Below are 23,311 nucleotides of genomic sequence, written 5' to 3' on the forward strand. Positions count from 1 at the left end.
GATGAGTCTGGCGGCGATGGCGAGCGATGCCGAGCTCCAGTGGGTGTCCCTGCGGCTCCGTGTGCGCTGGGCGGCCGCGCTGGTGCTGCTGCTGAGCTCCCTGGTGATGCTGCTGCTGCCTCTGGACAACCAGTGCCACGCCGTGCTCAAGGGCCTGTCCCTGCTGAGGAATAAACTGGGCTCCTCGGGAATCAGCAGGCTCACGGGACAGAGCACGGAGCTGAGCGTCACCTCCAAGGGGCTGGAGCTGCTGGTGCTGAAGGGAAAAGCATCCCCAGGTGAGAGGTGCTGGTTGGGCATGGCTGAGCTCCTCTCAGGTCAAGGAGCTGCTGGAGAGGGTCCAGCAGAGGCCACAGAGGTCATTTGGGGGCTGGAGGATCTGTGGGAGCTGGGCCTGGTCAGTCTGGAATCTCAGCAATCCATACAAACATCTCCAGGGGGTGTCAGAGGATGGTGCCGGGCTCTGCTCGGTGGTGACAAGGAGCAATAAACTAAAACACAAGTTCCACCTCAACATGAGGAGCAGCCTCTTTCCATGAGGGACAGCTGCCCATGGAGTGGTGGAATCTCTCTCCATGGAGACATTCCAAACCCACCTGGACACCTTCCTGCTCCAGATGACCCTGCCTTGGCAGGGGCTTGGAGTGGGTGATTTCCAGAGGGCCCTTCCAACCCCCAACACCTTCCTGCTCCAGGTGACCCTGCCTTGGCTGGGGCTTGGAGTGGGTGATTTCCAGAGGGCCCTTCCAACCCCCAACACCAACCCAGAGATCTTCACCCCCTTCGTGACCATGCCCTGTACCCCTGATGGGAGTGACACTGTGCCCTGATGGTAACAAACTGCAATTAACTGCAATTAACACTGGCTGTAAATGCCCCTGAGGTCAGGCAGGCCCTCACCAGCTCCTCGACTGCATTCCAGGGCCCTGTGCTGGCATTGCTGCGTCTCTCCAGAGTTTTTCCTTGTGTTTTCAGTACTAGTAACTTCTGTGGAGGCAACTGGAACACAGAGAGGTGGTTTAATGCACAGAAATCTGGGCTACACAGCATTAATCCCAAAATCCTGGCACAGAACAGCCTTTCAGGCACTATCAGGCTGTAGCCATGGCCAGTATCAGCCAGGACATTAATTTGGAAAACACTTAAAGGAATTATTGCAATTCCAGCACCGTATCTTTGTTTGCATTAAAGCTCTTACTGCTGGGAAAACGTTGGATAGTTCAGTGGAAAAACAGAAGTGCTGTTGGCAGCCAGCATAATAATGTTAGCATTTTAATTTCACCTAAAAGAGTGCCAAGGGAACACTGTTAGGACACTGTTTCCTCCCACATGGAGCAGTTTGGTGGCCACCTTGAACCTGCTGCTCACAGGTCCTGCCTCCCCACACTTGCTGCCAGGCTCTGCTGCCTCATACTCAGCTTGGAGACGTGGCATAAACCTCTAGAATTAAAAACTGGAACACAAATTCTGTTCCGGTTCTCCAAGGCTGGTTTTGTTCAATTTTTATATCAGTGAACAGTCATTCATAGAATATCCTGAGTGGGAAGGGAGGCACAAGGGTCACGGAATCCAGGTTTCCAGAGGTTTCACTCACCACCCTTTACCTGTTACCATTTCATTCCAGAGGTGAAGTTGGAAGCCAGAGCAGCTCTGAATCAAGCCCTGGAGATGAAGCGCCAAGGGAAGCGGGAGAAGGCTCACAAACTCTTCCTGTACGCCCTCAAAATGGACCCGGATTACGTGGATGCCCTGAACGAGTTCGGGATCTTCTCAGAAGAGGAAAAGGACATCCTCCAGGCCGACTACCTGTACTCCAAAGCTCTGGCCATCTCCCCCCACAACGAGAAGGCTCTGAGCAACCGCGGCCGGACGCTGCCCTTGGTGGAGGAGATCGACCAGAGGTACTTCAGCATCATCGACAGCAAGGTCAAGAAGGTGATGGCCATTCCCAAAGGGAATTCCGCCCTGCGCCGGGTGATGGAGGAATCCTACTACCACCACATCTACCACACGGTGGCCATCGAGGGGAACACGCTGACGCTCTCCGAGATCCGGCACATCATCGAGACCAGGTACGCCGTTCCCGGGAAGAGCCTGGCGGAGCAGAACGAGGTGATCGGCATGCACGCGGCCCTCAAGTTCGTCAACACCACGCTGGTGTCGCGCATCGGCTCCGTCACCAGCAGGGACATCCTGGACATCCACCGGCGCGTGCTGGGCTACGCCGACCCCGTGGAGGCCGGGCGCTTCCGCGCCACGCAGGTCTTCGTGGGCCACCACATCCCGCCCCACCCGCAGGACGTGGAGAAGCAGATGGAGGAGTTCGTGCAGTGGATGAACTCGGAGGACGCCACGAGCCTGCACCCCGTGGAGTTCGCGGCGCTGGCGCACTACAAGCTGGTTTACATCCACCCCTTCGTGGACGGCAACGGCCGCACCTCGCGGCTGCTGATGAACCTGATCCTGATGCAGGCGGGGTATCCGCCCATCACCATCCGCAAGGAGCAGCGCGCCGAGTATTACCACGTGCTGGAGGTGGCCAACGAGGGCGACGTGCGGCCCTTCATCCGCTTCATCGCCAAGTGCGCCGAGACCACGCTGGACATGCTGCTCATCGCCACCACCGAGTACTCCGTGGGCCTGCCCGAGGCTGGGTGCAAACAAACCATCCCCGTCAAGACTTGAGGGTTTTGGGCAAACTCCAGGACATGGTGAAGACGTGGGAGAGCAGAACTCCGAGGCGGTCGGTGTTCCTGCTGGGAAATGACTGGACAGGAGGTGTCGCTTGAGTGTTTTGTTTATTTAAGTTTGATTAAATTAATATAATTTATTTATATACATGATGCCAAACGGAACTGGGGATGGTGGCTGTGCACTGGAAGGAGGTGGGGAGAGATGTCAGAGGGCTCAAAAAAATGAACTGAAATTGAATTTCTCCTTAAAATTAAGCTTTGAGGAGCTGCTTCAATCACAACCCTGCACCCAGGCAGTCATCTCTACTGTCTGACCTCAGCGAAGTCTAAACTGAGCTAATTCTGTGTGGCCTCTTCCCTGTAGCTCCAAAACACATCCCTGAAGGAACAGCACTCTCCCAGCTGTGTCCACCAGACACTTTGGTGTCAGTCACACAGGTACTGAGCAGGAAGGAGGCTGAACTCCAGCCCAAAGGCATCTCCTCCCCTCCCATTTCTGTTTCTGTGGCACTTTGCATGTTTACTTTCAGCTGCCTTTCCTGGGGTGAGTTTTGTACAAGTGGGAAGTGTTTGGTTTGGGATTACAGGTGATAGGAGTGGAACAAGAGGAGAAAAGCTCTGACTTACTTGAGGGAGGGCTCAGAAAACCTCAGCCAAGAGGAACCCTGGGAAAGAACAACTGTCCTTAGACATTTCAGTGGAGGGTTGGAAGGAGCTTGGCTGCAGAACTGTGGGCAGAAAAAAGGCAGAGCCAGGAGACACCAGTTGTGCCAGTTTGGGAAGAATGCGTACAGGAAGTTCGCCAATCTGCAGAACTGTGGGCAGAAAAAAGTCAGGCAGAGCCAGGAGACACCAGTTGTGCCAGTTTGGGAAGAATGCGTACAGGAAGTTCGCCAAAAACTTCAGTTGTTTTAGTCTGGGTAAGGGAACTTCCACAATTAATCACTGGTCATGTCATTGCTCTGACAAATGTGTCAAGAATCACTCGAGGCCTCTGTGTGCTGCAGGGGCAGTGCAGTGCCTGGAGCTGCTGAGCAGTTCAAAGAATCACTTTTGCCTTGGTTTTTAAGGTAAAAGTACCCACAGATCTCCCTACCCCAAACCTGCCAGGTCTGTAACAGCATCACTGACCCCACCACCTCCAAGCTCACAAAACTTCCATTTAAAATCCCAGTTTAGAGCATTTAACCCCTTGACAAAAGCTGCCAGGCTGTCCTAGGCTTAGTTTTCTTCCCTTTTAACTCTCTCTTACCTGACAGGGAGCTTAGGACATGTTTTAGAGAAGCAGAAACCAGGATGAGACTGGGAGTTCTCTGAGCACTGCTGCCAGGGAAAGCAGACAATACAGGAGGAAAGGTGTCCTGTCCTTACAAAGCATGTTATTTTTGTAGTGCAACCTGAGTATAAATAATGCACTTTAGAGCTCTGTGGGGGGGAAAAAATGTTATTTTAGTAACAGATTAATAAACTATTTTAATATTAAAGTCTTGGTTTGGAAGAGGCTGTTCTCAGAGCACACTTGGCTGCAGTGAACTAAGTGGTTGTGGAGGAGGAGAGGCCATGGGAGAGATCCTGGTTCCCTCAGCCACGTGCCAACATGAGCAGAGTGATCATTTCAAAGTAAAGCCAAGTGAAATCAGCACAGAAAAATAGTGTTTATTTGAAGCAGTGTTGGTGTGGTCCAAGTGAACTCAGCGCTGGGGTCCCCCCTCACATCCACCCCTCTGGGTGGTGACTTCCAGGGTAGTTGACAAGCAGGGATGCTTCTATGCAAGGTCACACCACTGTTGGAAAGTCTGAGGTGATGACTGAAGTGATTTCAGGATATTCAGAGCAGATGGAATGAGCTGCTTCAAGGCCTGAGGGACACTGAGCACACCTGAGAGGTGAGGTACATCACTAATCACCCAGCTGCCAGAGGAGAAGTGCAGTTCCAACACCCACATTTAAACAAAAGCAACAGTATTTATAGAAAACCTTTGAGAACTTGAGTTTAATAAACCGAGAAACGTCAGCTTGCACTTCACAGTTGTACAAAACCATACAGAAACCACCTGCAAAAAGACATGAGCTAGCTAGGAAAAACAACCAAAAAACAACCAAAAAACCTGGTCCTCAGCAACAGCACGTCCAGCTTCATGGGAAACAAAAATTACCACCTAAGGATCAGCTCCTGACACTTAAAAAGAATCATCTCAATGTCCTTTACAAATACACCATATAAAAAACAGGTCAACTGGAACAGAACAGGAACTGGATACATATATATGTATATCTGTGTATCTACATATACACACATATGTATAGAAACTCTCCCAATACTAAAAGAGGCCATTGTGGTGAAGTTGGAGCATCTGCTGTTGGATTCTGCATGGAAGGAGATGACAGTCCCTGCGTGCGTGGGTTTGGGTGAAGAATGGGGCTGTTGGCAGAGAGAATGTCTGCAATCCCAATCTGAGCTGACCAGTGGAGCTTGCTGAGGTCCTCCCATGGCATCTCATTCGTCAATGAAAGAGAAAATCGTTGGAAAGTACTCCAAAAACTCCATGTGGCATCCGAGCTGTGCAGGAAGTACTTCCCCCCTCGTTACCCTCAATATGAGGGATCACATTAACGCCATTTCACCAGAACAAAAGTGTAACTCTTTGCTCTTAGAGGAAAAAAAAAAAAAGAAAAAACTACCACCTGGATTTGTGCCATCCTCCACTGATCCCGAGGAATGCAGCAGTCCAGTATTTACACGGGATTGGGACGGGCGTTCTCTCCTTGCAAAGCTTAAGGACACAACATGGCTTCCAGAAAGGCATTTCACATTGGACCAGACCCGCTGAGTGCACACTCCCTGCTCACTTTTTCAGGAGCATCTTGGCAAAATCAGCATTGGACATCTTTTTGGGTTCTGCAGGGGGGTCAGAGGACGCTGCTGGTGAGTTCTGGACCATCCCATTCTCAGCCTTGGCCACGGGGTTGCTCTGACGCTGCAGCGCTCGGGGCATCATGGAGAGCTGTGTCCTTCCCTTCCCTCGCCTGGAAGGGAAAAAATTCCCATTAAAACACACTCTTTTAGCTTGGGGGAACAATAAGGACTTGTGTGCTATGAGGAATGCACATTTCAATATCATTCCTGTCATTTGTTCCAGGGAAAAAGCTTTCCATGGGTGTCTTTGAAGCACCCCTGAGTTCTGGCAGACAACTGCCCCACAGTCCCCAGGGCTGAAGCTCTGTTTATCCACAGGGCTCATCCAATACAGGAACACTAGAAGATGAAGGAGCAGCTTTAATGTTCATTAGGAACAATGGCTGCTTCTTCAGAGGGAGAGGATGTGGAGGTTATTGGAGATGAGTGCCAACATCAGACCCAAGGGGATGGCCAGTGCCTCATCATCTCGTTGCTACAGAGCTGTTTCTGTGGGTAAAGAGGAAAAATTTGCTTTTCCTCATCAATCCAACAACCCATTTTTTTATGGTGCAGTACCTTTTAAATGTTCTTTCAGATTCACAGGATCCTACACTGATTTGGGTTGGAAGAGGCCTTGAAGATCACTCACTTACACCTCCTGCCATGGGCTGGGCCACCTTCCACTAGCCCAGGTTGCTCCAAGCCCTGTGTAACTTGGCCTTGCACACTTCCAGGGATCCAGGGGATCCTCTGGGCAGCCTGTGCCAGGGCCTCCCCACCCTGACAGGGAATGATTCCTTCCCAATATCCCACCTAACCCTGCCCTTTGGCAGTGGGAAGCCCTTCCCTCTTGCCCATATAAAAAACCCTCCCCCCTCTTTTTTCTAAGCCCCCATATTCCAGCTAAGATTCCTCAACTTCAGCATGTACAGAAACACAGCATTTCCTTTCCAGGCAGTGCCAGCAGCCCTCCCTCAAGCCCTGCCCCACTCACGCTCCATAGATGTGCCGTGGTACCAGGGGCAGGGAGGCCCTGCCGGGCTCGGGCCGCTCCGGAAGCTTCCGCAGCGGGGGGTTGCTGATCATCACCTTGATGACGTGGTCCTTCACTGTCAGCCCATCCATCTTCAGCACAGCCTGAGAGGCCTGGGCTTCATTCTCATATTCCACATAAGCCAGGCCCTAAATTAAGGAAAGAAAGAACCTACATTAGGTTTTAGTGCTTCTGTAAGAGCTGATGAGGAATTCGTAAATGAAGGAAAACTGAACGTGGCTCAGTCCCAGTGTTCATCACTCCCAATCATCATTCTCCTTACAAACCTGTCTTTCCTTTCACTCCTGAAGCCCTCAATGTGTGGAAAAGGTATTAAAAAAGGAAAGAACCACTCAAAAAAAGCTATTAAAGGAAATAAAATGAAGTACAGCAGGTACCTCACACAGAGAAGAGCATCACCTCTCCCTACTGTTACTCTTTTAAATGACATTCAAAGCCTTAAGCTGCATTTTTTGGATTATCCAGTTTCATAGGAGAGGCATCAGGTTTTACATAACTTCCCCAAAATACATTTATTTGTGGTTTACACACAATGCCAGCTCAAACTAAGCTCAGAACAAGAGTTGGGGTTCCCAAGAGCACTCATTAAAAGGTGTACACACAACAGAAACTTCACCTGAGGTGATGCAAAGGGCAAGAAAATTCAACTTAAATCCAAGTCCACCATTCCCAGGATGTCCCTGTGGACAGGACCCACCACACAGACACAGCTCAGGTGTCAGAGTTTTGGCAGAGCAGCAGCTGGTTCAGAATCCCTTATTTAACAAGGAGTCATTTATTCAGGGATGGAAATAATGAGCCCTGTCAGAGAGGGGGTTCATTTCTCACTGGCAAACCCCTTCCTGCAGCAGATGTTAGGAACAAAAGCCTCAGGAAATTGAGGAAAGGAGGATGAGAATTGGTTGCACCAGGTAAACCCCATTTAGCCAGTTATTTAAAAACCAAACCTTTACAGAGTTGCCTGTTTTTACTACACTGAATGTGTTATAAACATTTCCCCCTCCATCCTGTTTTTCTTATGCAATTTAAGAAGTATTTTGGAAAAATTCCTTTTGGTTTTCTGCACAAAGGCACACTGTATAAATCCAAGCTGTATAAATCCAAGCTCTTCCACAAGTAATAATACAACACCACGCTGGCAACTTAATCAACCCAACTTTTTTGTCTCCAGACTCCATGACAAGCTTCTTTTTGAAGGATTCCTTAAAACCAGGAGTGTGTTAAGGATGCCTACCTTGGGTTTTCCAGCTCTGTTGGTGACCAGTCGAATGTCCTTCACATTCCCATGGGCTTTACACACCTCCTCCAGCTCTTCCTTAGTGCAGGAAAATGGCAAACCAGATATAAAGAGTTTATGTTTCTCCAGGGTAGTGCTGTACCTGAACACCTGGAGGAACAAAAAGGATGTTGGTTCACAAACCAGCCAAAAATTCCAAGGATTTCAATTCCACACCCCAAAAGTAATTCCTGTTTGTGGGATCCAAAACTGCCTCAAAGCCATGAGTAGTGTTTTGGAAGGTATTTGCATGTAAACACCAAGGACTTGCAACTAAATGCTACTAAACCCCTTCCCAATGAGGGCAGGCACTGAGAATCATAGCATATCCTGAGCTGGAAGGGATCCAGAAGGAATCAGAGCCCAATTCCTATAATAATGTATTTATAATATTGCCCTCTAACTCAGCTGTCACTATGGGAACATTGAATTTTTCTGTGCAGGAACTCCAGAATGCAGAAATTCCCTGAATTACACAACTGAGCTCGGGTACAGAACATCCCCAGCCAGAGGATTGGGTAACAAATGCTGACCAAGAAAGCACTTCAGAGGTTGAACCTGGGTAGGTCCCACAACTAAACTGCTCAGATCAGCAGATTTCTGCAAATCTTGAATAAATTATGTGAATCCTGATGTCTGGCAGAGCAACAAGACGCAAAAAGTCCCAAAAAAAAAAAAAAAAGAGTTTAAAGAAGCACAACATAAATCCATTGGACAAATTCCACCAACTCCCTTCCCCACATCCACTGTCCAAGAGGAACCACCAAAACTTCACCTTAAAGTCAGGATTCTTGTTCTTGTCAACACAAGGAGACACAAACATGGGCCTGCCCTCCACGGCCGTGCGATCCAAGGCCAGGGCCTGCCGAGCGGCCTCCTCCTCCCTGAACTGCACGTAGCAGTAGCCCCGGAAGGTGCCCTTGTTGTTGAACACTGCTCGGATCTCCACGACCTCCCCACAGCTCCCAAAGAGCTCCCTCAGCTTTGCCTCGGGCTCTGCCATGGTGTAGGAGAGGTTGCTGACAAACACAGTGACTTTGTCCTTGCTGCTGTCGTGGAGAACTTTGGGCGCGTCCTTGCGGCTGGTGGACGCCTTTTCCTTCGGGGCTGCGGGGCCGTCTGGCTTCTCACTGCTCCCCAAGAGCCCGGTCTCCACTTCCATGTCCTCTTCAGGGAGCACTCCATCACCCTCTCCCCTGTACCTCTTGCTGGGCAGCTCTGATTGATGGAATTGAAAGCCTTGTTAGAAAAAAAATTACCCCATTTCCTTCCCCATTGAAACTCCCCTGCCCTCCATCCCCACTGTGGAGCTTGGAAATGGCACATGGAAGCACAAATACAATGACAGGTCTTAAAGACACCACACAAAAACCTCCCTCAGGTTTTAAAGAGCAAATAACAACAGACTATTCCACCAAGTCAGCTTTAGATGAAAGCAACTGGAATATTTGTTCCTTTTTTTCAGCCAGTCATAACTGACAGTTGCTGATTCATGTTTTCTTTGTCTAATGGTTCTTTATTTAAAAAAAAAAAAAAGAAATCTAAAAGCTTACAAAAATCCCAGGGGCAACAACCTATTAAAGTCTTCTGTTCCCACCTCCAAGAAGCTGCTACAATTCTGAATAACCCAATTTAGACAAATGGCTCAGTATCATAGGATGAGTCAGAAAAAATTACTTTAAAGGAAAATTAAGGAAGAAAAAACCAAAATCACAATATCCAAAATAAGAAACCCCAAGAAAACTCTGGAAGTTCTTATAAACCTGTTTTTCTCTTGGTATAAAACCATTTAGCCTTGTTTGCATTTCACTCCCACACTGAACACTTCCCAGGAGAAAGCAGCCCTGGAAAGACAGCAGTGCTGGCAATTCCTCAGCTCCCTCTACCACAAGACAACCAATAACCCTGTTGCCAGGGCTCTGAAGCTTCAATTTAATTTTATTTTTACCTTCTTCCTGTCCCCATTCACCCTCGTCATCCTCGTCTGCTTTGCGCTTGTCCCCAGTCCTGGTTTTTTTGGCTTTTTTGGAAGCTTTCTTCTCTGCCCTTGCTTGCTTTCTCTGCTCAGCTCTCTCCTCCTCCTGCTTTGCCAGAGCAGCTTCTTTCTCAGCAGCCTAAAACACAGAAGATTTATTTCTTTTTTCTCCCACTGGCTGCAGATTGCAGAGCATTTTCCAGAGCACTGAGCCCAGAGGGTTTTCTCCTAACCCCAGCACTAATGGGGACATCATTCAAAGCTCATCCCAATTCTTTGCTCTCACAGCTTTCCTGGAGGGCACATCACTCTTGTGGCCATCCAACAGGCAAAAGGAGAAAGATAAAAAGCAGCAAGAGATTGTTAATCATAGTTTTAAAGTAAAAATCAATAGTTCTAGGGCTTGAAGGCATGTCAGGTTTATGTGGGGGGAAGCCACATTAAAAATGTGACATTCAGAGAAGCATGGATTTAATTTAGGTGTATAAAATGCTTTGGTAGCTCACAGAAAGTTCAGACCTTTGCTCTTTGTTCATTCACTCGAGCCAATCTGTTCTCAGTTTTCTGAACAGCTGCATCCCAGTCTTCCAGTGTTCCTAAAGGATAAAATTAAAAATAATTTTTAAAAGCCTTTTATTTAGCTTTCTCATAATTCAAAGATACAATTCTGGAAAAATAAGAGTCACTGAGTTCATGGCACTTGCTGTTCATATTTAACATTACACATGAAAATTCTACTTGTAACAACTAGCCTGCAAGGTAAAAAAAACCCAAAGAGCCAAGCAGAGCAGAAACCTCTCATTAATAATGCAAGACTCCAAAAAGGCATGGAAAAATCCAGTGATTTCAGAAAAGCAAGGAAGAAAAGAGCTGTCTGTGGATTTGACAGCAGTGCAAAGTGAGACTTCAGTGGAGCACAAAACACAGGATCAAAAGCCTGTGTGCCACCTCTGCCTAACCAGGCTAAGAGATGCAGTAATTAATTACCTTCTGCCAGTCACTTAGTTACCTTCTTTAATTAATTACCTCCTGCCTGTCACTCAGTGACCTTTTGTCACTTAGCCACCCCCTGGCAGTGCCCAGGTACCTTCTATCCTCTCCAGGGTGAGCAGCACCTCGCAGACGTGCTCGGGGTAGTCGCTGGTGCACTGCACTGCCCGGTGCAGGGCCTTCCTGCAGTGCTGGGTGTCCCCATGGGCCCTGCAGGAGGGACAGGACACTGAGGGGACAAACCACACACAGTTCCAGCCATGCAAACGCTCTCCTCTCCTTCCCCAGCTCCTGGAAGCCACAGCAGAGCTGCCCCAAGAAGCTCGAAGGTGTTTTGTAAACCCAAACAAAACCCATTTGTTCTAAACTGTTTTCTCCCACAGATGAGGTAACTAAAAAGTGAATTAACCAAGCTCCTACCTTTCCAGGTTGTAATATTCCAGCCACATGTTGGCATACTTGGCATTTCCTTTAGTCATGATGTTGTCCCAGAGCTCCCTGGCTTTCTGCATGTTGTTACACAAGCGGGCCTGCAACGGAGCATCCAAAATATCCTTCAGGATTATTTGTTCAACCTCATTAACTCCAAACCAAAAACACCCCCTAGATGCTGCAGACAGACCCAGCAAGATACATCTGTGCCTTACAGGAGTCAAAATAAACACCTGACACAATCCTACTACAGAATAATCCTTCCCTGCACACCTCTCCCATTAGTCTTGGTTCTGGCTCCCACATCCATTGGATTTTGGTGATTATAAAATAAATTAGAGAGCTGTTTCTGAATTTCTTCCTTTTGTTTTTGATGAATGTACTTAATAACTCCCCAGACTAAGAACTTGGTTTGTGTTTAGGAAGAGGAGAAACGGATTGGAAAAGGACTGCATTCCACGGTTGGAATGTTAAAACATTTTATTTTAAATCCATTTTATCAGGTTCAGCAACTTAAATACAGCAGAGACAAACATCACCTCAACTCTTGCCCAGTTCTGCATGATGGTGCAGGATGGATCTCCACTTTCACTGAACCCTAGGAAGAGAAACAAGAGCTGTTTGTTGCACTTGGCTCTCAGAAATAGAGGTGTTTATTAAACAGGTCCCACACGGAGATGAAATCTTGATCTGCAGCTTTCTGCAATGTTCAAGATTCTTGAAGACAAACACTGTGTGGAGAACTGATCTTATAAGAATGATTTTGAAGAGGAGAAAACACTACTTGAGATGATTTCACTTACTTTCTTCTACTTCTTGTTTCAAGTACTCCACAGCTCGTGCAAACGCAGAGCGCAGCTCCTCCAGCTCCTTACTGGAGTCTGCAGGAAAGAAAAGAAACATCCGAAAATAATAATTTAGTCTTTATTTCCCACCCAATAAAACCATCTCCTTAACACCCACAATGAATTTATTGGGTAGCAGGGGGAGATTAAATTTATTATTCCTCGTTGTTATTATTGCTTAAATTCATTATTTTATAATGAGTAAAACTCACTACATGAATAATTTTAAAAATCAGGTATCAAAAATATAAGGCAGGGCATTTTTGCAATAGCAAATGAAACAAATTCCTATTTTTTATAGACATTAACTGGCCAAACAAAAATTTTTGTGAAATATGAAAATGCTGCTGATTTTCTTTAAAAAAGTAATATCCAAGAAGAACAAAAAAAACCAGTATAGATATTTATTCTGTACTTATCATACAGACCTTGTGTAAAATCCACCCTTCTCCTCAGGTAATCCAGGTAGGCCTGCCAGATCTCTACATAGTCTGTTGCTTGAATAAAACCAGCATTCAGAGCTTTTTCAAACATTTCTGAAAGAAAAATGGGGAAAAAACAGTTACTTCCCATATACTGTCAAAATGAGCACGTTGCAGTGATAGCACAAAGAAATATCTACACAAACACCACTGGTTTCTAGGAAGACAGGAAAAACAATCCTACACAATACACTGGTTTAGGAAGTGAATTTAAAGGCAGCTGAATTCAGCAATGTTCATTCCAAGCTGTTCATTGCTTGCTCAGGGTGAAGCTGCTCAACCAAAGCAGCTTTGCCCTTGCAGGACCTGCAGCCCGTGGCAGGATGAGAACAGATCCTTCAAGTCCCATTTGTCCCAGGCTGTTTGGAGGGCAGAGAGCAGCTCTGAACTGCAATTGCTGGTTCTTTCCTCACCAGAAATGATGCTGTGCTCAACTCTGTGCCTCTCCATGGCCAGCAGGTACCTAATCCACAGCCCAACAGTCCAGGGGCAGTTCCTGACAGCGCGGTCATGAGCAGATAAAACCAATTCCTTCACCTTCAGCTGCCTGTCCTGAAAGAATCACACAAGAAAAGTGAAGTTCCTGTCAGCCAGAGACCACACAAGACAAACCTCAGCTTATAAAGAGCCAACACCTAAAACCCAGCATTTTCATTTTATATTTAAAAAGCTCAGGTGAGTATTTTAAATTCTGTATTCCTAAAAACCCAGTGAACACCTTCCAGTGAGGAAGAGCATGCTAAGGAAAGAACTACCAGGCCAGTGAGGTGTTTTCTGCCAAAGACATAAATATAATAAAGGCACTGAGTGAATCCCCAACTGTTCCTAGAATGTCAAGGATACAAAGAAGGAGCACACCCAGCCTATTTGTGGAGGTGCTGTTCCACCTGCAACCTGCTGTGTCCAGCTGGGAAGAGAAAGAGATGATGGAAAAACTGAGTCTGGATAAGCCTCTGCAGGGAGTCATCCTGATCCCTTAATCCAGCCACCTTCTGTCCTGCCTCTGGAGCTCTGCATCAGCTTCAAACTGCACTAACAACCCCCCTGGAAACAGAGGCTGAACATCTGGGTTTGCTTCAGTGCCCACACCCTGTTATTCTGCAGAGAAAACACAGCTAGAACTAACTAGAGAAAAGTGAGAAATGCTCACAAGAGGAACAAACACATCCCTGAAAACAGGAGGAAACCAAAGGTGAGGTGAAAATCAGTTTCTGGAAGATTTACAGATTACAGGACAGGACTGAGGTAGAACTTAATGGCTGTTTATCAGCAACTGAGATCAAAAAGAAACAAACAAAAGTAAAGGCAGGAAAATAAATCTGAAAACATTCCTGGGTTTATTTTCTTACCAAATACTGGTTGTAGCGTGCCCAGAGGTCTGGGACAAGGCAGTTCTCAGCCAAAGCTCTCTCATAGATCAACTGAATCCGAGCTGGGTCACCTGCTTTCATTTCAAAATCAATGTAAGCTTGGTATTCTGCCAGCTTTGGGGTTTCAGCACCCAGCTGGAAAACAACCAGGGAGACACAACATCAAACTCTTCAACAAAGCAAGACTCCAACAGTTCAGCTGTTCCTCAGAGCAGCTCTTGTGCAAGATTTCACACGAGAGATTTGTCTCTGTATCAGCAGCTGTTGATTTTCATACATCTCTGAATGGGTCTGAAATCAGTCAGATCCTGGGTTTATTCCCCTTAACTCAAATTGGAAAACACACCCAGATTCCTTATTTGCACTCTTGGCACACTCAATGCACCCCATAATTTCCAGCATTCCCAATATATAATTGTCTGTATTCCCACTGCTGACAAAGTCCCCCAGCTGGGGACTAGAAAAATAATAAATTTGGAAAAATAATACATCCCCCCAAAGCAATTCCCTCTTAGTTTGAAGGAAGGTGCCAGCATTACCAGTGCCTCCTCGTAGGGTTTACACTTCTCCAGCTGCTGTAGAGCCTTTTTGTAGTTCTTTATTGTTGTTTCTGGAATGGGCTCTTCTGACCACTCTTCATATTCAGCATATGAAGCCTCCATGTCTATTAAAACATGAAATCCCATCAATAATGTACTTATGAAACTAAAAATTCAGATTTCAACCTATGTTCGGTTCTAAGGCAAATTCATATGTTTATTCATGTAATATTTATAATTTATTTGGAACAAATATTTAAATTTTTATCCTCTTTTGGTCCTTACTGTCACACTGCTGCACTCTTAGAGGATTTGACATTTCATCTCACATAGTGCCCTATAACAAACTCAGGGCAAGTTGTATTAAAGCTGCTCAACTGGAATTAGAAAACCAAAGTGGCAAAATTTTCCCCAAGGCTTTAGAGAAAAGAGAACCCAAATTATTTCCAGATGGAAATGAAAAGAACTGTGCTTAACTTTCTCCCATGAGCAAGAAAAGGGACTCAAGGAGTTTAAAGCAGGAACTAAAGAAGGCAGAATTCCAACAATCCAGCTGCCAGATACTCCCTACCAAGGATTTTATGCAGCAATCACAGCTGAGCTCCTCATTTTCAAGTCACATTTTGTGCTCCTTACTTCCACTTTAACCATCCTCAAACTCCCAACCCGGTGACCCAAGTTCCAACAACTCAGAACATTCCTGATCCAGAGGGATCTGTGCCTCATCCAAGAGAGCACAAGACCTCCAGCTGCACTTGGTGTGGCTGTGCCAGGAGAATCCTGATGCCTGGAGCATCAGCCAGCTGCTGCAGGCCCTGTGTCCCAGCACTGCAGCCCTTACCCAGCAGTGGGATCCCCAGCTGGCGCCGGAAGAGCGTGTGGATCTTCTCGAGCTGGCTGCACAGCACCTGCTGCTGCTCCGGGGATGGAATGCTGCCAGGAGCTGGCTGCAAGCAAAAAAAAAACAGGGAAATTTAATCCATTCCCTCCAGCCCCAGCTGATGGACGTGAGAGGGAATTGTTTATGAGCTGAGGGAACTGAGATCCAAGTGAATACGTGATCCTTTAAAGGCACACAGGGACGAGCTGCATCTCAGTCGCTGCTGGGAAAGCTAAAACTTGGGAATTGCTGCCCTTGGAAGGTGGATGAATGGGAAAAGTATTCCTGACTGAAAGCTGACACAAGCATGGGGAAATGATCACCTGAGAACAAGGAAGCAGCAGGTGACTGTGCCATTTCACAGCCCCACTGTGCTGCCAAAGAGGGTTTCAGTAAATCCCTGGGGTGTGGGGAGAGGATCTGAAACTTCCAGCCTTAATTGTGTTTGGGAATGAAAGAACATCCTCCTGTTACTCCTTTGTTAGGGGTTGAAAGGCACTTTTAAAGATCAAATAGTTCCCATTGCCACCATGAGCAGGGACATCTTTAAGCCTCCATCTCTTATGTAGCAAATTATCAAAAATAAGGAAATATTCCCATTCTGGCCATCTTAGAAAGGTGACTTTTACAGATATCAAACTGTACTTTCCAGGGATAAAATACCCTCATCCAAAAGTCTGTGGATAAAATACCCCCATCCACAAATTGTGGAATAATGAATGAGTTAAAAGCTGAACAGTCTAGGAATTTAAACTCTGTTGACTCTGTGCAGAAACAGTGACAGGACATTGTTTAATAATGGAACATTTCAATTTAAAGCTGCTCTTGGCACCTCAGTCAGCAGCAGAGCCAAACTTTGCTCCTGGATTCGAGATGATTTTAGGATTTTACAGAAACACAAATCCTTTACTTCATCAGCCAAACCCACAGAATGTTTTTTTCCTGGAGCACAGGGCTGGCTTTTACAGCCGGGAAGAAACAACTGGGACATGACAGGGAGGAGACAGCTCCAGGTGACTCCAGGAGCTGCACCACAGCTTTTTTTTGGGATGGGAGCAAAGTGGAATGAGCTCACCTGTGCTGTTTCCAGGATGGCATTCTCAAATTCCCTGTAGGCTTCCCACAGGGCCGTGCCCTTGGTGACGTGCAGCCCCACGGCCGTCAGGGCCCGCTCGAAGATGGAGCGAACCCTCTCGATGCCTCCTTCCTGCCCAATGCCCCCAATGGAATACTGGGCATATTCCAGCCAAATCTCAGGACCTAAACAAGGTTAGGAGAACCAGGTGTGTAGGAATATAAAAAGGTAAAAGAGTTTAGAAAGTGGAAAAAGGCCTCAGGAAGTAGACGCAAAGATAAGAAAGGTTGGGAAATTTCTAAACCTTCTCATGGGGAACTAGGAAGTTAAAAACCAATTTATCATAAGGAACGAGAAAGAACAAGAACTTATTGACAATTCAAGATGTGAGAAGTTCTAGATATATCCTTTGCAAAGATAGGAAAAGTTTCAATCTTAAATACTGAATTATGATGTATTGTTTGAGGTTTGTAGAAGTCCTTTGGTTAATATTAAACCCACGTGGGTCCTTTTCTTATTGCTTAGAGTATAATGATTTTACACTTTCTCTTTTATGCTATTGGTTCAAAGAATATGTAGAAAAAGGCTTTGCATAAGCTGCCATCTTGTCTTTGATCTGGATTTGCATGGATGTTATTTTCCTGTGTCTCTTGCTTTTTGCTTGTATGACACAGAAAACCAATTTATCATAAGGAACGAGAAAGAACAAGAACTTATTGACAATTCAAGATGTGAGAAGTTCTAGATATATGCTTTGCAAAGAGAGAAAAAGTTTCAATCTTAAATAATGAATTATTGTGTATTGTTTGAGGAGTCCTTGGGTTAATGTTAAACCCACGTGGGTCCTTTTCTTATTGCTTAGAGTATAATGATTTTACACTTTCTCTTTTATGCTATTGGTTCAAAGAATATGTAGAAAAAGGCTTTGCATAAGCTGCCATCTTGTCTTTGATCTGGATTTGCATGGATGTTATTTTCCTGTGTCTCTTGCTTTTTGCTTGTATGACACAGACACATAAATCCTCAGTCTGCAACCAGTCAGGGTCCCATCCCGTTTGTGAGACATGGCCTGATCCAGCAGACAGGTGATTTGATTTTTTTCAAAAATAATAACAAAGAAATGCAGCTCTGCTTCCCCACGTGCCTGATGTGCTGCATATAAACAGGAAAAGAAGTGGTGATATTCTTTTTTAGGCAAAAAAAGTTAAAATATTTGGGAATTGTATTATGCTGTTGGTTCAGCAGCAGCAGCCCCAGTTTCCTTTGGAGTGGTGTCACTCCTGTGGTTCTGCTGACAGGGACTGGCCCTGCCTGTCACCTCTGCCACACAAACCACACCTGAACAGCAAATTCCCATTTCCTGAGCTCACAGAGCTGGCACACTCTGGAATAATTCAGATTAAAGCAGCTCCTTCTCCTCTTTCTGAACTCCTGAACTTCCCTGATCAGCACCTCCTGAAGCAGCTGAACCCTGCAGGTGGAGGGGAGGTGGGAGAACAGCCTGGCACCACTCCCACCAACCCCAAATTCCATTTAGGAACCCCCAGGTTGGGAAAGTGCCTCCAAACCCCAAATGCAATCCAGCAGATCCAGAGGACAATTCCTCACTTCTTCACCTCCATTCCTTCTTCCTGAGGGATCACCAACACCACGTCACTGATGTGACATTCTGCACACAGCTTTTGAGGGGGATTTACCTCCAGATTCCCTCCATTTCCTCAGGCTTTGTTTTTCCAGCTCTTTACCCCCATCCCCAAAGAATTCAGGGATTTATCCCCAAAATTTTAAGCTATAGCTGCAGCAGCTCCTGAGGAAAAGAGACCAGACACCACATCCTTCCCTTGCATCACTTCACACTCAGATTTTAGAAATTAATTTGAAATTTTGACCAAATTTCTTCATTATAAAAGAAGCAAGAGACTTCCCTACAAAGCCAAATGTGGATGCAACAAAACCCACTTTAGAGCATTTTTGGGTGACTTACAGATGTAATCTTTGACAGCTCTTTCAAACAGCTCATAAACCTTCTCTCTCTCAGAGATCTCTGAAGCCATTTTTATCTCATCCTTCAGCCAGTCCAGCCAAATTTCTGGAAGGAAAAAAAAAATTTAGAACACATCACTAATATTCAGAAATAATAAGTAATGCCCACTTGGTGAGTTTTTAGCAACAGACTTAAAACAAAAGAGGGGGAGCAAGGCAAAGAGAGGGATTTTAACGTCCACAATTCCTAATTAATTTCAAATAAAAGTTGGGCAGAGACTTTTTAAATTGGTGCTAAAAAAGCACCTTTTTACTAAAGGGAGAAGTTGGGATTTCTTAGGACTTGGAAAATCATCCCATTCCACCCCTGCCATGGCAGGTTCACCTTCCACCACCCGAGACGGCTCCAATGCCTGTCCAACCTGGCCCGGGGCACCTCCACGGATGCAGGGACAGCCACAGCTTCCCTGGGCACCCTGTGCCAGGGCCTCCCCATCCCTTTCCAGGAATAAAATCCCCCAGCCTCTACAATATTTCCATCACCTCTGAATTATGAGCAAAAAGAGAAATCCCTACTTCAAGCACCCACAATTTCCACAAGCAGGGAATTTTCTTTGCTGCCTGCCTGTGAAATGTCATTTTTACCAGGAGTTTGCTGAGCTCTGGCTCACATTCCCCGATTGAGGGTGCTGAAAATTGGCCTAAATATTTTTATTTCACTGCTGAAACATCTTGCACAGGCGATGTTTCACCTGCGGAGAGCTCCGTACCTTCAGTGAGGGGGAAGAGCTCGCTCATCTTCTGCCGAGCCCTGCGGAGCTTCACCAGCTCTCCCTCCTGCCGGAGCAGCTTGATCAGATCCAAGTGACAGTTGTAGTCAAAAGCATTGATGGAGAGCTTAAAAAAAAAATAAAAATAAATCAATTTTAAAAGCCGTGTTGAGTGGTGGACGCGATGAAGCCAGAGAACAAACCACACCAAACAAATCTCACACAGAAGACAATTTTCGTGGTGCGATCACTGAGCCAGACAAGGCAGAGCTTTCAGGTTTAACCCAGCCCCGGGCGCTCCCTCGGTCCCGCCACTGCTCCCGAACAAAATTGTGCTTTAATTTCTTTAAAGGCAATAAAAACCCGCGGGCAGCCGGCTCAGGTTTCCCAACGAACTGCTTGCTATGACTTCCCTCTTATTTCCCTCTCAAAAAAAATCCCAAGCTGGTCCATTTCCATCTCCGACTCCAAACATTCACGGCATAAAATCACGCAATATCCCGAGCTGGAGGAAACTCACAAGGAGCAGGGGAATTCACATCCTGACAGCTCCCAGCACCGAAGTGCCGGGGCAGACACGGATTATCGCCGTTCCCGCCACACCCGCTGCCCCGCCGGGCCCACCTGCTCCTCCAGCCGCTGGATCTCGGCCTCGTTCTCCTTCTCCTCATCCTCGCCGTCCCCGGACGAGTCCGAGTCGCCCTCATCGTCCGAGTCCCCGCCCGACTCGGGGTCTCCCTCCGGCAGCCGCTTCTCCTCCTCGGCCGCCGCCTCAGCTCCCGCCGCCGCCATCTTATGCAGCTCCGCTCGCCGCCCGCCGCGCTCGGCCGGCCGCCGTGGCTGCCCTCGCGCCGCCCGTCCCGCTGCTCCGCCCCACCACCGGCCGAACCGGGCGGGAAAAATCGGGATCCTCAGCCCGCCCCGCCCCGCGCTCGCCCGCGCACCGGGGCCGCGCTGCGCCGAGTGCGGCCGCGGCGCGACCCTTTGTCTTCTGGTGTGTGGCGCAGGCAGCGCCTCAGGCACCCCGCTATGTGGCCATCAGGGGGCCTCCGAGAGGGTCCGCGGCGTGCGCGGCGCCGCTCGCCCGCCATGTTGAGTGTGGCGCCGCGTGCCGCACAGGCGCCGTCTGTGGCGATGGGAACCCTGGCGCGACTGAAAGGCCGTTTCCATCGTTTATTTATTCACGGATCGTTTCAGCCGCAGCGCGGCCCCCAGCGCTCGCGCCGTCCGCGCGGCCAACGCATGCCCGGGGCGAGCCGCGAGCTCCGGAGGCGAAGGGGCGTGGCCGGGGCGTACCTGGGGGCGTGGCCGTCACCGAGGTTATAAAAGGGAGGCGGACACCGCTCCTCCCCTCAGTCAAGATGGCGGCGCTGAGGGCGGCGGGGGCGGCGCTGCTGCGGCCCCGGGCCGGGCCGGCCCCGGCCGCGCTGGGCTACCACAAGAAGGTGAGGGGCGAGCGTGACACGGGGAGGGACGGGGGAGCGAGAAGTGCCCCTCGCTGACGCTGTGTCTTGGCAGGTGGTGGATCACTACGAGAACCCGCGCAACGTCGGCTCCCTCGACCGCAATGCCAAGAACGTGGGCACCGGCCTGGTGGGCGCCCCGGCCTGCGGCGACGTCATGAAGCTGCAGGTGACCTTGGGGACCCGTTGGCACCTGGGTGGGGGTCACACGGGGCTGTTGTCAGGGTTAAAGCTGCCCGTGTCCCCTCAGGGCTTCCCTCATGCCCGTGCCCGGGGCAGGGACAGTCCTGCTCCCCGCGGGCCCGGCTGGGGGGATCTGACCGAGCTGAACCCGGCACTGAAGCGTCCCCAAAATCCTCCCGCAGGTGGAAGTGGATGAGAACGGCAAGATCGTGGACGCCCGTTTCAAAACCTTCGGCTGCGGCTCGGCCATCGCCTCCAGCTCGCTGGCCACGGAGTGGGTCAAAGGGAAAACGGTGAGGGAGCTCCGGGAAGGCTGCAGAGCTTCCCACGTGCCTGTGTTCTGTGTTGGGATTGTGTAGGAAGTGCTCTCCAGAGAGTCCCTGCGCTGCTCTGTGCTGTAGGAGTGACTGCCAGCACTGTCAGGGTTTCAATTGTAGGGCAATAATTGTCGTTTTCAACAGCCATCAGAGAATCATTAAGGTTGGAAAAGCCCTCTGAGAACATCAAGTCCAACCATTCCCCCAGCACTGGCAGCTCCACCACTCACCATGTCCCCATGTAAACAATTTCAGCAGGAAATGACTTTGTGTCTTATGCAATGAGCAAAACCAGGCAGAAATTTTAGCTGTAGAGAACCTTTAGATCATTTCTGCCAGCAGTAAATGCACCTCAGTGCTGTGATAGAGGATGAATAGGACTTGAAGCAGGCCAAGTGGGGACAGTGTGTGACACTGATAAGTCAGTCAGACATTCTTTAATTCCCACATCCCTCACTGCCCTGGGCAGCTGAGAGGATCTCCCCTGTGGATTCTGCTGGCTCTGGAGCATTAAACCTTCTTAGCAAACACAAACAGCAGGGCCTTTGACCACCTCTGCCTTTGTTTCAGGTTGATGAAGCGCTGAAAATCAAGAACACAGACATTGCCAAGGAACTCTGCCTTCCCCCTGTCAAACTGCACTGCTCCAGTAAGTAAAAACCCTGGATCTCAGGTACTCTGGGAATAGCACAGAGATGCTTCTGGATGCTGTTTTCCAAACACTTTCTGCCCAGTGTTGTCCTTAAGAGAAAACCTTTTCAGATTTCAGGGTTAATTCAAGTATTTTCAGATCACTTCAATATTTGGAGCCTGTGGCTCAGCAGGCTGATAATAAACAATCAGATTCTGAATGACATCATTATCTGAAGTTACATTGCATGAAATCAGCGTTACAGGAATTCAGTGTTGTAAGAATTCAGTGTTTCAGGAATTCCATTCAGATTCTACTCCTAAGACCAGGCTGTGCTGCTGGTCCTGTTTGCTCACTGCTGCCTGCTTTTGTTTTTTACTTCATCCTTTGTCCTAAAAGCCCTCGAATTGTCCTTAAACAATTGTCCTTAAAATGCCTTTTTGCTTTGCAGTGCTGGCTGAAGACGCCATCAAGGCTGCCTTGGCCGACTACAAACTGAAGCAGGACTCAAAGAAAGAACCCGACAAAAAAGCCGACAACGCCTGACGCGCCTGCGCAGCTTCCCCTCCTCACTGCAGTGCAACTCCCGAGCTGTTGTAGGAGCCCGTGCACTACTCAAGCTGTAAGATACGCACAAGTTACGCACAACGTGTCCCTGTGGTGTCCGGCCACCCCGTAGTGCTCACGTGGACGATGGGGGCTGCTGTCCCCTCGGGAATGCCGCGGGAAGACTCCGCTCCGGAGACCAAACCCCGCTGTCCGGTACTGCAAGGGCTGCACTTTTCCTTTTTATTTTGGGAAGATGTCTAGTTTTGCCTAATATTTTATGGAATTTAGTGGGAAGTGTTGCCCTGGTTTGGATGTGTGTGTCAGAGCTGTGGGGCCGTCCCTGGCTCTGGCTGCGTCAGGGTTGGTTTCACAATCCGGGGGCAAATTCCTGCTCTTGGAATTCTGGAACTTTTTGCTGGTGCCAAAGGGAAAAGTGACCAGGAAACACTGGTGGTTTCTGCTCCCATCCTGGCACCACTTAGTTTTTGAAGCTCTTGTTCGAAGAACAGCCTGAATTTTGGGGTGTTTTCCCTAAGAATTTCACTTCTTCACTCACCAGGTGCTTTCTTAGAGCTGTAATTCCTGAGCTAGAGGAAAGTGTCCCTGCTCAAGGAAGGGGTTTGCAACTGGATGACCTTTAAAATCCCTTCCTACTCAAACCACTCAAAGATTCTCTAAAGTACCCCCTCAGACTGGAACCCCAGTGGGGAATAGCAGAGCTGGAATGCAGAGGTGAGGGGGAACTCCCCAAGTTCCTCTTTTCTGGAGGAGTATTTCCAAACCAAGCAGACAACACATTGGCAGACTTCACTTTTTAACCTTCTAACCCCCCACAAGACACATCACTTCCCATTTTTCATACTAAGGGTGTTGTTAAACATCTAAAACCACGTTTTAAAAAAAAA

General features: G+C 47.9%; 3 protein-coding genes and 1 long non-coding RNA gene across 8 annotated transcripts; 2 read left to right on the plus strand and 2 right to left on the minus strand.

Annotated features, from left to right (window-relative positions):
* The first annotated feature begins 1 nt into the window (after nt 1).
* On the plus strand, nt 2-2,836 carry FICD (FIC domain protein adenylyltransferase). Its single transcript, XM_041410375.1, has 2 exons — nt 2-278; nt 1,625-2,836. Exons 1-2 carry the CDS (start codon nt 2-4, stop codon nt 2,683-2,685), a joined length of 1,338 nt encoding a protein of 445 aa, XP_041266309.1. The 3' UTR covers nt 2,686-2,836.
* LOC121338976 lies at nt 124-1,735 on the minus strand. The gene is made up of 3 exons (XR_005953098.1): nt 1,605-1,735; nt 901-999; nt 124-256 (listed from the first exon to the last, which is right to left on the minus strand). It is a non-coding gene; the product is annotated as an uncharacterized LOC121338976 (long non-coding RNA).
* On the minus strand, nt 2,660-20,484 carry SART3 (spliceosome associated factor 3, U4/U6 recycling protein). 5 transcript variants are annotated; one of them, XR_005953097.1, is made up of 20 exons: nt 19,888-20,482; nt 19,264-19,390; nt 18,495-18,599; nt 16,511-16,695; nt 15,397-15,502; nt 14,556-14,680; nt 13,996-14,151; nt 13,060-13,198; nt 12,593-12,700; nt 12,123-12,200; nt 11,859-11,917; nt 11,308-11,417; nt 10,985-11,097; nt 10,417-10,493; nt 9,871-10,036; nt 8,698-9,140; nt 7,881-8,033; nt 6,587-6,774; nt 5,379-5,720; nt 2,660-2,767 (listed from the first exon to the last, which is right to left on the minus strand). XR_005953097.1 is itself a non-coding variant. In XM_041410366.1 (19 exons), exons 1-19 carry the CDS (start codon nt 20,053-20,055, stop codon nt 5,540-5,542), a joined length of 2,787 nt encoding a protein of 928 aa, XP_041266300.1. In that variant the 5' UTR covers nt 20,056-20,482; the 3' UTR covers nt 4,673-5,539. The 5 variants fall into 5 exon arrangements, 3 of the variants coding, with proteins under 3 accessions (XP_041266300.1, XP_041266302.1, XP_041266303.1); XR_005953096.1 differs by lacking the exon at nt 2,660-2,767 and adding an exon at nt 4,330-4,572; XM_041410366.1 differs by lacking the exon at nt 2,660-2,767 and having other exon boundaries at nt 4,673-5,720.
* A 65-nt stretch (nt 20,485-20,549) lies between these two features.
* ISCU (iron-sulfur cluster assembly enzyme) lies at nt 20,550-23,297 on the plus strand. Its single transcript, XM_041410389.1, has 5 exons — nt 20,550-20,708; nt 20,782-20,895; nt 21,092-21,202; nt 21,797-21,875; nt 22,309-23,297. The coding sequence occupies exons 1-5, from the start codon at nt 20,625-20,627 to the stop codon at nt 22,401-22,403; spliced, it is 483 nt and encodes a 160-aa protein (XP_041266323.1). The 5' UTR covers nt 20,550-20,624; the 3' UTR covers nt 22,404-23,297.
* Nucleotides 23,298-23,311: the final 14 nt, after the last annotated feature.

This window comes from Onychostruthus taczanowskii, unplaced genomic scaffold (genome assembly GCF_017590055.1).
Source record: "Onychostruthus taczanowskii isolate IOZ18803 unplaced genomic scaffold, ASM1759005v1 scaffold32, whole genome shotgun sequence".
Taxonomy (NCBI): domain Eukaryota; kingdom Metazoa; phylum Chordata; class Aves; order Passeriformes; family Passeridae; genus Onychostruthus; species Onychostruthus taczanowskii.